This window comes from Vollenhovia emeryi, unplaced genomic scaffold (assembly GCF_000949405.1).
Source record: "Vollenhovia emeryi isolate VEMERY1.0 unplaced genomic scaffold, V.emery_V1.0 DF939121.1, whole genome shotgun sequence".
Lineage (NCBI taxonomy): Eukaryota > Metazoa > Arthropoda > Insecta > Hymenoptera > Formicidae > Vollenhovia > Vollenhovia emeryi.
The window spans coordinates 2,058,706-2,075,882 of record NW_011967245.1 but is presented as its reverse complement, the minus strand read 5'-3'; the positions used below and the strand labels follow the sequence as shown (position 1 = coordinate 2,075,882).

The window sequence follows — 17,177 nt, the reverse complement described above, 5'->3', positions numbered from 1 at the left end:
GAGGATTCGGAATATGGGCCTAAGACAACATGTAGTTTCTTCGTAAGTCCCTAAGTCGCACTTTGGTTTCAATAATACACTTGGCCGTATTAATTACACCGATCGTATTGGATTCGAGATCAATTCTATACTGACAAAACAAAGTTTTTAAACTAAGTAAATAGATTTACTTAAAATTTTTTTATACCGAAGTAAACATTTATTCTATTTAAAGAAAAGTATCAAATTTTAAGTAAATCTATGTATTATATCAAGTAAATTAATTTAAATTATCACATTTTCTACATTCAAATAAAGATTTCATGAGATGTAGAATACTATTTGTTAAATGAAATAATTGTTTTTGTTAAATAAGAAATCCAATTTTCTTCGCTGTAAATATTACATCTTAGTAAACATTTTATCGAATTAAAATAAAATTTTTCATTAATGCACAATATATATTTAAAATTTAAAGTAAAAGTTTAAAGTAGTAAAAGTTTAAAATAATCCATTGTTTGGTATTTAATAAATACTTAAATTAAAGCAGTGCATGTTCTAATTTGTTAATTATTTTTTAAATTTAAGTTAATAAGCTGTTAGGAGCCACCTAATGAATAATCTTCTTGAGTAAAGTAATATTTTTTGGACGAAGATATTTTTTTGACCAGTGTACCCGCGAATATCCCCGTGATTTTATTCGCTAAATCTTTTTATTCGTACATTTAATATCAGACGCTGTTTTATGTTTGTATCATTGAAATACCGTAACTATTGCTTTTTTCGTATTGTTATATCGCTCCCCTGGGATTATCCCTGCGGAAAGGATAGGTATTAAAAGCCCCACCGTTCCGCCGTGGAGATAAATAAAAAAAAAGCCGTTTCGGATAGTGGGTCGCCTCCCTCGTCTCCTTCGACCGCTTGTAAACGTGAAATGGAGCACAATTGTTTCGCGTCTCACGAGATAGAAGCGACGAAAGCGAAGGTGACAACGGAATCAGGGGAAATTGCCATTCGCTTCGAAGGTCGAAATTCAATGGCACGTCCTGATCGTACTATTCCACGCTCGTTCACCGTGTAACGCGGTTTAGTGGGCCTCTAAATCGAGAAATGCATATTAATCGGCCGTAGCCGATACCGTGCAAAAATTCCCAAGCTTATTGTACGCCCGCAGCCTCGAAAATCCTCCCCAATCGTCCTTTACCCATTTTTCAGCTATGAAGGACGCTTTCATCGGCGAACGCGCGTTAACAATGAAGCTAATAAATATCTGTCAATACGCAATGTATTGATAAAACGATAATAATGAGGATAAGAAGCGATCTCTTTTGTTGATGTCGCAGTTATTGATGTCAGGAGTAATCGCGCCTGTGCGAGTCTCCTGTCATAAATCTGTAGAAAGCAAGTTTTTGTAATGCGGAGGACATTGATCACTTGAAAGAGTATTTCAATATGTCGGGCGTAGGTGGGCGACGTATTCTAATATTCCGGTCACTCAACGCTGAAAATTATCGTCACAGCTATCACAAACAAGGCCCGTGTCCATTGTTAATAATTCATATTGTGTTTTACTTGTTTCCGCACAATGGCCACGTAATCTCCCAATATTATATGTGCAAATAATTAATTGACGGTTATAGCCGATAATTTTGGCTGCCATTCTCTTATTAATAACAAATAAGGACGCGGCGCCGCGAAATGCGCAGACCGTACGGGGACGCGTCATCGAATCTAGGATCGAGATTAAAGGACAACAACGAATCGAGCAGCGGATCGATACGCTCGAGAAGACGCTTGGGGTGTTGGCGGTCGTAAATTTCATCTCGGCATCAATCGCGCGTCGATCAATCTCAGCCGTTGCTCGGGCTCGCTCCCACGTGTGCGTTTATTAAGGATTCATTTGGGCTCTGATCCGCCTTGAACTGCCCGCGCCAATTGCAAATCAATTATTCGTTTATTCCTATTGACGCAAAGGGCGCGGCGTGCTCGCGGATTAAAGAGGAATTCCGATTAGTACACACAGAGGTGTAAGTAATCGGCATTTTGTTCGCGACCGCGTGTATTGTGATTAAGGCGCTTTACCTCTGCAATTTATTCAAACGTGCAAATCCGCACAGATTAATTGAGAGATTGGCCCATGATGTGCGACACCGAGGATACAATTTCCTCGTTGTGATTTCACCGTGAAGCGCATAAAAGTCCTCTCTCCGGAAAAATTGACCTTTCGGAAATTCCAATTTTTGGAAGCGGGAAATTTTATACGGCCATAAACCTGCTCCGAGTTTCCTCGTGGCGCACAGGCTGTTCTCCAAGTACGAAGAGACCTGTGCGGATTTATTAGCTTGGTGGAATACAGTGCGAAAGAGAGAAGGGGGGAAAAAAATCTATGAGCGGCAATTCTTTCATCCGCGACGCGCGAGCCGCGGAAGAATCCCAAGTGCAATCATTGCGTGAGATGTAATTATTATTTCCATCGGTGGCGATCGCTGATAATCGCCGCCGGGAGAAACTCCCGGGAATTTCATTGGTTTCGATAAATTCTGCCGAGCGACCAGCCGAGGCCGCGCTCTCCGGTCATCAATTCCCAACGACAAGACCGCGTTCACTGCTAAGACCGAATTTACGCGGTTCGCTTCTGGTGATCCTCCCGGGTAAATCGTCCCAAGTGAATGAATCGGAAGTGAACTATCGGCAAGCTCAAGTTCACCCTGAGCCCTTCGTTCTCGGCCGTTTGTAATTCAAAAGTTATGGTCCTTTTAGAGGGAATCGATTCTATTGTGTCTGCAGAGGCATCGATTATTAAAATTATCCTCGGAGATTTTGCAATGTACTCTCTAAAAGTCATAAAAGTGAATAATTCAGTGCTAAACTTACAACTGTGAATCAGCGAATATTCACCGTTTTCAGTTGATAATCCACCGATTGACTTTCAGAGAGTACGCGCGCATACCTGTAGATCATCCGATTATAAGAATTTCCCAATTTTCTCGCTTTGTCAAGCTTGTCATTTCACGCGAAGATTCCTCGGCGTGGAAAATTATGTTCGCAGGAACGCCAGGTCTAAGATTTATCTCCCGGTTATTTTTAACGATTCATATCGAGCGATCATTGAGAATGCGCTGCGTAGACTCGGCTTAATCGCGCCTAATGCGAAACCATACATAACGAGCTTCCACATACTCCGTATTGGAAAACTCTATAAATGATTCGATGTCAATATCATTCCCCCATGTGGTTCGGACTTACAATCGACGAAATTTGGCGTATATTGTCTGAAAGTTTGCGCTGTGCTGCTCCTAAATTAATATCATCTCTCACCAATCCTCATCTCTTTGATTCCAATTGGAATGGTATTTATTACAGTCTGCGCGTGCTGTTTCGTATTTGTTCTAAAAAAAAAAAATTCATCAGAAAATATTTCAAGTTAAAAATATAAGTTGAAGGGAAAATATTTTCGTAGCGCGTATTCACTTGCATAAAACGTGATAAAATACGTGAAATATATTCCAGGCTCCTTGTACAGTTCCTCGAAATGTCGATCGCTTATAATATGGGGCATATTAAATACTTTGACGTTCTCGTACGGCGAAGATCAGCTTCTAATTAATTGCACAATCTACAAATGAAAAGAAACGCGCGGGAAATCTGATGCATTCTGTATATTCGATTCTAATTGAATTTTCTGAACTGGTAAAGGTTAAAGCGTGTTATAACCGCGGTTATATATAGCTCTCATTAATTATGTGTCTAAATGCTATTATTAAAATGACGAATACGTGCACGATGACATAGAAGTGATGGGCACAATAGCCTGAAATAATTATTTAACAATTCCACCTTCAGTGTTACCCGCGAGCTTTTTCTCCCGCTTTAATATACTAAATATAATAATATTTGATAATAAAATTAATATTAGGTAACGCGCTGAAAGAGTATTTCGCTTCGCGATCTTTCCCGGTTTTCACAACGGACGTCATTGCCTGAAAGTGTCATCCACCGGAACTATCAGATGCAATTGCATTACGCACACGGCACGTGCGTGTAATTGCGTTTTACGCGCGAATTAAGCGACTCGCATCCGCCGAGACGACGAAACTCGCTCGCGGAGTTTGCGACGAATCCGAGCTTTCTTGTCGCATCGGGTGCGACGAGTTTTATTTTCTCATTAACCGCGACCGAACCCAGACGCTGCGAACTGACGACGACGACGACGACGACGACGGGTAAACCAACTGATTTTAAACACGTGGCGAAGACGAGGGTCAAAGTGTCAATAAAAGTTGTCGGGACAACGTGAGCGATAGCGCGCGTCTGCGATATTACACGCTCATGCGCTTCATCTTTTCCTTGGGAATAAAGCTCGCAAATTTTATTCGCGCTGGATGCTTTACGAAGGGCATGCGTATGCGCGCGAGATTGCATTTGTCGACAGAAATGGGAGTAACAGGACAACGCGGAATTAATTAATTAGGAGTGGCAAGAGAGTTGCAATCTAACGCTCGCAGAAGCTTCATTGGTAGTCGTGAGATAACACGGGAGATTGTCGCGGCGAAAGTCCATCATAAGGGAATTAAGATGAGATTACGATAAAAATTCGATCCAACGTACAGTAAATGCTTCCTTGAAAAATCGCGAGGTTCTTCTTTTAATTGCCGAAGCACGAGTCCATGAACCATCGCTAATTTCCTGGAAATCGGGCTACTACCCCCTTTATGCCGCAAAATGTATTCACGTTAATTGCATAAATCAGATTAGGTTCTCGTGGTATCCTTTGCTTCCTAGCATCTTCATTTTTATGCGGAGAAAAGTGTGTTACGATTACCTGTTACCACGAGAAACAAGAGCTACGGAATGAAATGAGATTAAAATGTTTAATGCAGGAGCAAAAGTTACATTCAGATGTCTACAGGGTTTTTTTTATCCTGCTTATTTTTTATGTGATTTGAAAGAAGAGATTGAAATAGAAATGAAACGCACGCAGGGCCTCTCATTGATTGGAACGAGTCGAAAAATTCAAAGTCCCGGCCTGATAGATCGGGTCCGCCGTTAACGTGTTAAAGTACTGATAAAGGCTGCGTCAATATCACCGCGTTCGTGCGTGCACGCTATTACTTTCCTTCGTTACTGAAACCTGCCCGGAATAACAAACACGCAACGTCCAAAGTAATACTTTCAAACACTTCCGGCACAATGGCTGCACCGAAGCTCTATTTCATTCGCGCCTCTAACGTCATCATTCTTATTTACTTTGTTCAACGCTTTTCAACTTTCGGACGTGCCTTGTCAGTATCGCGATTGGAAGTGGGAAGTAGAGATATTACAAGATTCCTTTTTTTTCTCTCTCTCTCTGCAAAATGTTGATTACACGTTCCATATTACTTGACATTTTTCTGATACTCTATTTTGTCGCGTAATGGATGCAGAAATAAGAAACACGGTCATCTTGGATATAGCATAATCGTCGTATGCGAGGGGTTGGAAAGGCCGTCGCGGCACGTGCAGATTAGTGACGAGACTTGTTCGTCGCCTCCTATACTCTTTTTTTCCGAATCTTTGCCTCAGATCGAGGTAAAGCGCATGTTTTATCTCGGTGGTAGACGCTCGTTAGAATTTGACCTAGCTCCTGCATATTTTAAACGAGATTTGCATCGCGCCGCGCTTCCAGATAAAAAACGAAACCTGAAGAGGTATGTATGTACACACCACGTTACCGCGACGGAGGGGGGGGGGGTATTGAAATATATATCATCACATATAAACCGCGGGCTAATCGACATTTCCCGCAGTTTCGTTTGCGGCCTTACGCAATTTTATTTCATCGACCCGAGTCACAATGCGGACGTTTTTGCCTCGCGTTCTTCCCGAGGGAGGAATTTATTCCGGCATTTTATCCTTCGAAATTTTCAATTTTTACTCCCGCCAAAAAATCACGCGTGATCCAAAGTACTTTTTCAGCGATATTAGGACACCGAAATGGACGCGAAACATTGTGCGCTTTCGATTAATGCGCGACGGCCGACGGAGTCGTGTCACATTTTATTTACAGTAAAAAAAGGGATTATGCGAAGCACACGATTTATTTTGACTCCTAAAATACATTCGAGAAAACGAAAGAAGCTTAAGGTATACGAAGCTCGCATGTAAAGTATATTAGATGGCGCAAATCGAGGGTAGAAAGAATATAATGGGCGAGGCGATATACCATCCAGCGTAATCTTATATCGTATCACGTGCTACAGTCGCGCCGCGAATAATTTCGCTCGTCGTCTGGATATTTTGCACGAGATATATCGCGGTCCGTAAAAACTCGTAACGAGATTGCCGCGACGTACGTAGCTACTTTATATTTCGAATCCATCGGCGCCTCCTAAACTTTTCTCGACGGCACGTAAATATTAATAACCTATTCGTCTCGATCCTGTTTTCCACGGAACACGTTCGAAATAATGTCGTTTGGTAAAGTCGATTTTATAAATTTATTTTGTTGAAAATACTTTAGAAAACCTCTTGCCTAAACTCAAGGTTTGCACGCCTTCCCTTATATTGTTTTACTTGAAAAACGACTAAAAGAAATAAAATATAGAGCTATAAAATTGTCATACCGTTGCTCGTAGTTAAAAGGTGCCTGCGAATGAAAATAACATTATCATCGTAATTACATTCACTCGCGAAATCTAATAGTAATATTTTACAAATTTGAGACGAATAAACAATTACTTCTATTCCATAATGTTATATTTATAGAATATTATTGTATCATATTATTGTTGCAGTTTGAATTGTGCAAAACGCTGCTCCAATTAAAATAACATTAAATATGATTTTTAATGTACATACATTTCTCGTTTAATTTAAAACAAACATCTTGTGTGTGCGTGTGTGTGCGCGCGCGCGCGCGCGTGTGTAGGAAGCCATTGCAATTTTAACTCATCAAATTTCAATTATCGGGAGCGAGTCGTCATTTCTATTCAAGATACACATCGCTGTTAAAACGTAATAATAATCACATTATATACACGTAACTTTCTAACAACCCAAGTTAAACAACGAGACCCAAGTCGGCATATCTATGGTTCGTATGCGAGGAGGGGATGTTGCTATAGAGCGTTCCCTGACTTTCTGCCATAGCCTTTGAATTGATCTGAATAATTCTCGAGCATCCAAATGACCCTTTTTAACGATCTTGAGTAAAAATGCTTGAGTAAAATTTATGCCGACTTTCCCTCGCACAACGCATTCGCATCTGCTCTTATAAATTGACATTTATAAATAAATTATCCTCTCATTGCATAAGCATTTTCCGCTTTGCGAAAGTTTATTTTAGGATAACGCTTAAAGAAAAGAAAGAACAGTTCTTTTCTTATTTCTTTCGTCACGTTTCCTCCATATTTCTTTTTTATCGCGTTATAATCTTAAGCTCACGTCCTTAGCTCGGCCAAGTACAGAATTGAGAATGGGAGCCGCGTTCGTTAAATATTTCTAACTTGAGACAACTCCATTAATTCCGTAGTCACGAAACGGAGCACGCATGTGTGGACCTCCATTGACGGATGTGCGTGCGTGCGTGCATATGCGTGCAATTAGCACATATCGCGGCGGTCACGAACGCCTCGTCGTCCTGCTTCCTGGCGAGACCGGCGTGGCGCCGTGACGCCCGCTTTCCTCTCGATATCAAAATTCCATGCCTGGCATGCGCTGGAATTCTTTACGGCCTCCGGTGTGTCGTGGCGTGGTGTGGTGTCACGAGAGCGCCGACCACACCCCAGCTTAGCTCGACACGACCTCGCGGAACGATAGTTAAGTAAGGACGCGAGAACGAGAGGGGCGGGGGAGGGTGTCGGGAAACACGGAGGTAGAAAAATAGTGTAAATGGAACGGGATGATGCGCAAGTTTTCCCGAACAGCCGGCAGGTTTTAATGGCGATAATGAGAAAGAGGGTATTACGCGTGGGAGACGCTTGCGACACGGTGGATGCGAGAAGCGAGGGAGAAAAAAGGCCGCGTCAATGTACAGAGAAACGTTTTTCTCTTTAATTACTGCAAAGATTATTTATTTAGATGTTACAGTTAGATGTTTACTGCAGTTTCCTTTACGAAGTAACGTAGGATGAAATGCGAACCCCAGAACGTTTAGTCGGACACTCTGTGGTATCTATCGTAAGAGATGCTTTATTAATTACGATTAAAGTAGGAAGGGCTTGTCGAGTCATGGAGCTCCTATTATATTCTGCATTAACTCAGTCATTTTTGTTAACAAAGATTCAATGTTTCTACCTGCTCGAGTTGCCCACCCGAAGGGTTTTTGGCGTCACCTGGGCTTATTAAATTTTCTTTACATTTCTTATAACATTTTTCTCCTTTAACTAAAACGCTTTATCTAAACGTTTCTAAAGACTTGATGAATTTATTTACCTACCGTGGCGTCTGTCGTTGCAAGCGTTTGCCACGTGTTAATGCGACATCTTTTAGAGACCGAACTCTATCTCTGTGCTTATTGTTTCAAGAACCGTCGCCGTTGTACGACAACAACCACTACCACGAGGAGTGCCTAAAATGTAACAGCTGCGGCCTGAATCTCACGGGACCCAATCAAAAGCGGGCGAGACGGTGAGTAAGATAGTATCGCGGTTCACGCTTCCGGCGAACTCGTAAAACGATGTTATCCGTAATCAGAATTGTCGTAAGCCGCGCCTCATTAGCACGAGGGCGCGACACTCTTCCCCTTTTATCACACTCGTTTTATTGCGCTCCCGTTATCATCGAGACTTCTAAGTTCCCGCGATCGATGTCGATAGGCAATCCAATCGTTTTCCAAGAACACCTCCGGACAAATGCTGATCCCAGAAAAATCTTGACACGCACTTTCTCTCGAACACTCCGAACATTGAGAGGTCTCGGTTTTGCGTGGCTCACACTGTTTGCAACTCTGTGCGAAACTCCGTGACTTTATATCGCTTCGCAGAAGGGTAGTGCATGCTCCCCCCCCCCTTCCCCGGAAATTGCGAGAAAGATGCCTAGTCACAAATTGCAATTTCATCATCCGGGTTATCATTTATTATTTCGCTCGTCGATTTATTATTTTTTATTATCCCCGACCTGATTTCACGCAATCTGCATTCAGCCGCGTGTAAAATGGAGCCGCGTCCGACGAATGAATACGCTTTACATTGTGTATACCGCAAGTGCTATTATTTAGGATGACGGTAAATCATACAGCCAAGCGCGTCAGGTTTTATTGTTACGACTATGATATTGGCAACGCGAAATGTTGCGCGGGGAAAATAATTTTTATTCGCAATTTAACACCGTCCGCCGGACGGGAACGTAAATAACTATACGACATTTAGCGGACTTATATCCATGCTATTTGCTCGATGCTATTACTCTTGACTCCTTTTTCATATTTTAAAAACCAAGCCGACGCTTATGATACGAGAGCCTCGGCACAGGCGGTCCCAAGGTGCTGAATTCTCATATTTCAGTCTTGGAGACTGAGTAGCGAATACACTCAAGATACACACGATGAGGTAGACGCGAAACACCGCTCGATCCGTATTTCACAGACGTCTAAAATAATATAATCGATAAACAGATGTAATCGCTCGATCTACTTCTTTCGGAGTAAGGAGCAGGACTCCATTTACTGTTAACGAGTTATCGTCGCAAGTGTAATACACAGAGGAAAGGCCTCTATTATAAGATAGGTTTATAATATGAGATAGCGGGTTTTCAACACCCAAATTCAATCACAACTCTTTTTCCGCAACGATTACACGATCTAACAATGAATTGTCTACTAAACAGTCGTTCCAAGGGCAATAAATCCATGGTGGAATCAACTGATGATGCGTGGGAGAGAATTTTCTTTTAAATTTTACCCTGAAAATCACGTAATCGTGGGACAACACGGCATTTCAAATAATTTCACCGGGTCTTTTTGAAATTTTATCATTTTACTAGTAAAATATATACTAGGCATAATTACTAGTAAAAGGTATATGAAATTTTCGAAAACTCTCACAAAATTGTTCAAACTGCCATGTTGTTCCACGATTACGTGATTTTCAGGATAAATCTTAAGAGCAAATTCTCTCCGTGTGCCTATCAATTTAACAGAAACCCCGCTATCCCACATTAGGATCCTATCCCATAATATGGGACTTTCCTCTAATACGTAATTTTTTTCCCCATCTTTGAAAATGTGTTACATAATTCGAGTTTTCGCAGCAGTCCGCAGATGAAATAAAGTACTCGCAACACGTGCACGTCCTTTGTGCGGCGCGAGAAACCCAGTCAGCCGTGGAGTCGGTCGCGCAGCCGCGCTTTTGTAAACGCATGCAAACAGAGATTCCGTTCGCGATTTAACACTTTGTGTTCGCCGGGGCGAGAAAGGCGTCAATGGATCGCGGAAGGCGCTTTTTTCGCCGTTCGCGCGCGTCACGTCGCCGTCCGACTTTTACTACTTTCCCCGACGAGCGTAGAATTTCCGCGTCCGATAAACACGACGTGGACAGCGGTCGGAAGACAAAACGCGAAATCAAGCGTGTACGTCGCCGTCGGGGAAATCGAATTAATTTGATTGGACGCTGCCGAAATTCAACGAGATTGCGACACGTTCCTCACGGTAAATCATCCCGGTTTTGTTAAGAGTCACGCGAGCGGCCGGCTCGGCCGGTCGGAATGCCGCCCCCGCGCGAATATCGCGCGCGCACCCCGATCGAATTTACATGGCCGATGAGAGATTCGGTCTCGAGATGAATGGCCCGGCTATCTATCGCATTTCCCATTCGAGAGAACGTTTACGTCACGTATGGGGGATGATCGCGGCGGGCTCAGTCGATCGGAAAGCCAACCCCGTCGCGCGAGTCACGTGCCATGCCATGCGACGCGACGTGGAGTTGAATCGGCGATTTCAACGTGGACTGCCGCGGATAAAAAGGACGAACGATATCCCTCCATATCGGCCCGCCGATTCAGAAGCCCATTTGCGATTCAACGTACGTTACGACGGGCGTTATCGCCGGGGCTTCGCCGCGTTGGAAACGCCGCGTCACAGTGCGTCATAATGTCATCCCCCTCCGACAAGCCTTGCTCCGCCGAGAGAGCGGGGGGGATTATCGAAAAATATTTTTATTATTCCGTCGCGCGAACCGCCAGGCCGGGGAAATAACGCGCGGAATCCTGTCAGATACAGACGCCGAATTGAAATGGACGTTTTAATGTAACGTTATGCGATTACCGGCCGTTTTACAACCCTTACGCAAGCCGCTAACGCGTCGCTGTTATGAGGCCCCGCCGCCTGTCGCCGTACGGGGAATATAAATAGAAACGTCGTGTAAAGCCTAGGAAATGATATTTTCTGTGATTTGTGTCTACAGCAGTCGCCTATTATCGAGCACAACTCGCCAGATATCGACGAATACACGTGTAACGTGAATATTAACGAGCGTTAGTCTACATTTGGGGAATTTGGCCGTGCAACTGTTTCTATATTTATAAATTGCAATTTTGCAGAAATCGATAATTTTGTCTGTTCGTAAATTTTACGCCAAGTGTAAAAGATGAAATAGAGGAAAGTCCTCTATTATGCGGTACACTGAGAAAAATGTCCGATTAAATATAGTCGGATAATCCAATTAAATTGTATGTCCGACGAAAAATATGATCGGTTTTTCGATCAAATTTCATCGGATAAATTTCATCGGGTGTATCCATAATTTAATCGGAAAACGTAATCGGAAAAATTCACCATCGAAAACACCTTTTAATTGGTTTATCCGATGGAAATCTTTCTCAGTGTAGGATTCTAATATGGGACAGTAGGTTTTCAACGTCCAAATTGAATCGCAAATCTTTTTCCGCAACGATTACTCGATCTACCAATCAATTTTCCACTAAACAGATTTCACTCCAAGGACAATAAATTCACGGTGAAACCAACAGATGACGCCTGTTAATTTAGCAAAAACTCCGCCCCCTCATATTAGGAGCCTATCTCATAATATAATACTTTCCTCTATTGACACTGAATAGTATCAGTTTTACACATTTTTTATTATAAAAAATGAATAAAGTTTTATACATATTACAGTCTTAAGACAGACGTAATAAAGAATAGAATACTTTCCGTCTAACGAAATATATTCTAAAAATTGAATTTCAAAGAAATCAAACACGTTCTTTTAGGGATCAACACAGTTTCTAGCGAATCTCGGCATAATCCACGATTTTAATTGGTATCGCGTAAACCCACGCGATAAAAGCGAACGATAAAGGAGATAAGGGAGCGACGTGTTCCAATAACAGCCGCCGTCGGGACGCCACAACGGATTCACGTTTTATCAAGCGATCTGAACTCTCATGAAACTTCGTTCCTCTTGATTGTTTTCATCCGTGATAAGACTCGTTTGAGTTCCCGAGCTTTATTGGAACGAAATGCGTCAATCGGAGAGATTTTTTTTTACCTCCTAACATAATCAGAGATCTGTCTACTCAATTATTTTCTAGCGAGCACGTTGAGCTTTTACTGCAAATAGTGACCCGATTGTTCGTAGTTTTCACGATTGATCAGGTCCAATTCAACATTAAGGTCGCGCGATAAAAAAGAGATGTTATCGCACAATGAAAATACTTGCAATTATTATACTCGCTCGCTACACGTGACGCAGCTTCGCATTTTTACGATTAATGTCAAGAAAACAATATCACCGCCATTCGTTGTCACCAACTGACGCTTCGCTCTGATGCTGTAAACGCGACTCCATAGACGCCCTTTTGTAATTCTCCGTTTGAGAGGCAGTAAAGTGCCGCTCGTTTTTCAACGAGTAATTCTAAGGACTGCTCTGCATTCCAGATTCAAGAACCAGATACTTTGCGATCTGCACTTTGCCGACGTGGCGCTGATGGAGTGCTCGGACTTCATGCAGCAGTTGCGCAGCTTCAAACCACAAAGTTTAGGCTGTGCAGTTGCGAGAAGAAAGTCCTCGACCACCCTGATCTTCCCGTTGCCACCTCAGGCGTGCTCCGGTAAGTGCTTTCGTCGCGGCCGTCGGGATCGCTCATTCTTCCTCTTTCTCTCTCTCTCTCTCTCTCTCTCTCTCTCTCTCTCTCTCTCTTTCTCTCTCTCTTATCGTCGCGCTGCACTTTCCCGAACGTGCCCGGTGCCGCCGACTTTTGGAAGAGTGCATATGTATGAGATGAAGCTACAGGTGGTTCCGCCTGTCTTGGATTACGCACGATTATATGTGAGAAGTTATACTCCGTCGTACCGAATTCGAATGTAAGTCTCACGGTGAAAATGTGACGAATCAGAGTTACGAGCGTGAAAGAAGAAATAATAGCCGTCGCGTTTCACTAGTTTGTATTCAATGCATTGATCATCGCGCGTATCAGGTAATTTCAAAGCAAGCTGGACTGCGAGCGTTGATGTAATCTTCAGGCGTTAATTTGCGATCAGCGAAATGCCGTCACGATTATAACATTCATCCCCGAATAAATAAATATTGATACGTTCGGTCATGGAGCAGATTTTTACGTCCAATAATACATTTCGCGAATTTTCTGCATTTTGTTTTCGACGCTGTCGAACGTGTCGACAAATTTTATAAAAATTGTTATTAAGCACGAGATTGACGAAAATGCCAATATTTATTTATCCTGGATCACACACACACACACATATCAGTCGGCATTGAAACATTTATCCCTTAAGAAATCTTACATATTCCTTTGATGTACGATCCCCTTTGCTTTGCGAACTGAAGAAACCAACGAATTCCCGAAGGAGGTCGAGGGAACCATAGCCACCGGCGCCGTGTCGAAATTCGGGTTTCCAGTGAGATATGGATGGCCATTATATGCGAACAAAGAGCCCCGGCAATTAGGTCGATTCGCAGCAACGGAACCGTGGAAGAGGTGGGCACCGCGGGCGGCTCACTCTAAGTTCGAATACCAAGCCCTGTTTGCAAACAGCTTGGTGTTCTACCTTACAGTGAATCGACTGCGGTATCGTCGACAGCCGCGCGCGCCGGGACAAGGAGAACCAGCGGGCAGAAAGGAAGACGAAGATTGATAAAACGAGGCGACAGAGCCTGCGGAGGCGGAGAAGAAGAAACATATTACTCTGGAGATACTTGGGTGAACGTGAGTCCGGCGCTGTGGAAAGTCTCTCTGCGAGGTTCTCCGTATCTCTTGGGTTCTACCTCACGGTCGATTCGTTCTCGAGGCACTACTTTGTCGGATCGGATTCCTTTCTAATGATTTTCAGGCGGAGTGCTTGTCTTTGGATACTATTTGCTCCGTTTGACTCTCTCGTTTTCCCCATCTCTCTCCTCCCCTCGTTATCTTTGTTGCACTAATTTCTAAACAAACCTCCTCTCGCCTCGAGGATGATCCGACCGATCCTTTTCGTGTCTGGGAAGAACAAAGACACCACACCGGCGCCATCGCCCACCAATTTGCTCCGTCGAGAAGAGCGCTAGTCGAACGGGTTTAATTAACGTTAATTTCGCTTTGAGCGAAATTGCCCAATCGACGTCCGCGCGCTTCATGATGAAAACGTTGAGGATTATTGCATTTACGTTCAACGTGTACCACGACAATGTAATAACTTTTACGCTATGATATTACTCAGTGATTATATTCTTTAGTGATTTCTCGCTTGATCTACAAAACTTTAACATCTCAAAGGCCCGATCGAAACAGCTTACACAGAATTTCGGCGAGTACAGCTCACTAGAGATCCTGTTCTCATTCTAACTTACTCTAATTGTATTGTACCGAGAGATCTATTTCGCTCGTCACTACTCATTTTAGAAAATAAAGTCCATAAGCGAGTTGGGAATAGACGCAAGTTGAAAACAAATTTTCCCGTAGACGAGTTCTGCCAAGAGTACCCGCACAACCTGATACCAACACCCGGCTACTGGATCGAATGCTCGCGGCAACAGATCACGTCAGACACGATCTGGGACGAAAGTGAGAGCGAGCACGAGGCTACCGATCCCGAGCAGGCGGAGGGACAGAGCGCGGAGGATCGTTCGTCGATACTGAAGCGGCAGGAAAAGAGCTCCTGCCTGTTCGAAGCGGAAAATGAAGGCGACACGGACGATCCGCCGCGAAAGAAGACCACCATCGAGGAGCAATGGGAAAAGAATCAGGGTTTCGAGCTCACCTCCGTCGAACAGGAGACCTACGAGAAATATTTCTACGGCTCGGAGCATTGGAATTACTTTACAAACGACGAGGATTTGGGGCCGGTGATACTCAGCATCAAGCAAGAGACGCTCAACAATCGTGACCAGTTTAGGATCTTGGTCAGAGCCATCAGTTATACGGTCCACGGCCTTATCCCCGCCAGCTGCGTCTTTGCTGACCGGTAATTCCCAAGTGATGTTTTGGTTTCTTATTATTTACACCAAACATAAATCTTTCAGATGTTTCTAGAATAATGAAAGTTGTGACGAACCGCGTTGTCAATCGCGTATGTACTAGAATTCCAATAAAAATGTATTCTAGCACACAGTCAAATACATTCAACAAGTTAAAATTGTCAGTCAAACACATGTTACAATCAATATCTCCTCGAGGACACACGAGACGGATTTCTTTTTGCAGGTATAATCGAGAAGAAGTGGTACGTAGTCTTGGCAAGGAGGTGAACATCAATCCACCGTTAACCCTGGGCCAATTGCCAGATACGCCCGAAGAACTTCTGAAGCTCGATCAGGTTTTTATCAAGTCGGAGCTGAAGGTGGGGATGATTTATGTTCAGGAAAATCAGTATGGCGAGGAGGATATACTAGATAACAACGACAACTCGCTGCTCTTCGAGGAATTCCTGCAGATTCTCGGGGACAAGGTCAGGCTGAAGGGATTCGACAAGTACAAAGGCGGTCTCGACACCGTACACGATTTGACGGGCCTATATTCTGTCTACACCAATTGGAGGGGCATCGAGATAATGTTCCATGTGTCCACCTTATTGCCTTACGAGAAACACGATCTTCAAAAAGTGAGTTACCTATTTGCCTATTGTCAACGTGTCAATTTTGCATTTAATGCATTTTCCGCTTAACGCGATTGAAAAATTTTCAAGTGATAAAACGTGCCAAGAATTTAATTGAAAAATCTCTCTTTGCTCGCGCAGCTTCAGAGAAAAAGGCACATCGGCAACGATATAGTGTGCGTCGTATTTTTGGAAGCCGACAACACGAGCTTCAGTCCAGCTTGCATCAAGTCGCACTTTTTGCACACATTTATCTTGGTGCGAGTGAGTCCACGGATAAAGCGGAAAATCACGAGATACGAGGTGTCCGTAGTTACAAGGGATGAAGTTGGGGCCTACAAACCGTATCTATGGGAGCAAAGTGTCTTCGAAAAAGGTATTATTATATTTTGCCAGGAAAAATTGGATCTGCGATGCGATAATATTTTATAGATTCCGTTTTAGATCGAACAAAATTAATTTCCCTCGATTTCGTTCGATCTAAAACGGAATCTATAAAATATTGTCGCATCGCAGGGGAAATTATACATTTTTCTTCCTGCCGCGGCAGATATTATTTTATTGAACGTTTAATCATTGGCATTATGGATGCATTAAATAACAATATAATTATACAATTTGCATAATAATATAACCTTTATTATAAATCTATGTAATTTGTGACAAAATTCAGTAAATTTGATATTACTGTGTTAAGTTCCACTTTGAAATTGCGCCACAATCATCGAGCTTTTAATTGTGAAAATAATAATGGCAATGTAAATGGGGCAAGAATTAAATTGGCTGGCTATCTCAGGATTATATCAATTTAAAATCTCCTCTTCGTTGAACTTATCTATCGAATTGGATTCTCGCGGGCGCAACAGGTCCGATGTTCCGGGAATGGATATTAACGAAAATCGTGAACGGCGAAAGGGCGAGCTACTCCGCGCCGAAATTCGCGAGAATGCAGGAGCGAACGAGAAGTCAAATGTTGGAGGACATCGTGGCGAATCTCGCTAATCACGCGGAAACCGGCCAGATTCCGAAACCGTACAGGTAAGACGCAATCGTAACAAAATAATATCCAAAAGTTCGACTAAAATCACTGTGTATTGTAAAAAAGGCAATCTGAATGTACTTTGCATTAAATCAACATGTTTCATACCATATTTTCGTTATTCCTCTCGTATATTTTATAACGTATACAAAA

General features: G+C 42.9%; 1 protein-coding gene across 2 annotated transcripts in view; it reads left to right on the top strand.

Annotated features, from left to right (window-relative positions):
- The window catches only part of LOC105570208, a 38,577-nt gene that overhangs the window by 15,330 nt on the left and 6,070 nt on the right, over nucleotides 1-17,177 (top strand). For both annotated transcript variants that reach the window (XM_012027244.1, XM_012027243.1), the window contains exons 9-14: nucleotides 8,484-8,586; nucleotides 12,833-13,005; nucleotides 14,854-15,355; nucleotides 15,595-15,991; nucleotides 16,127-16,361; nucleotides 16,852-17,023. In XM_012027244.1, coding sequence (XP_011882634.1) covers nucleotides 8,484-8,586; nucleotides 12,833-13,005; nucleotides 14,854-15,355; nucleotides 15,595-15,991; nucleotides 16,127-16,361; nucleotides 16,852-17,023 — 1,582 coding nt within the window. The remainder of the gene's footprint in view (nucleotides 1-8,483; nucleotides 8,587-12,832; nucleotides 13,006-14,853; nucleotides 15,356-15,594; nucleotides 15,992-16,126; nucleotides 16,362-16,851; nucleotides 17,024-17,177) is intronic.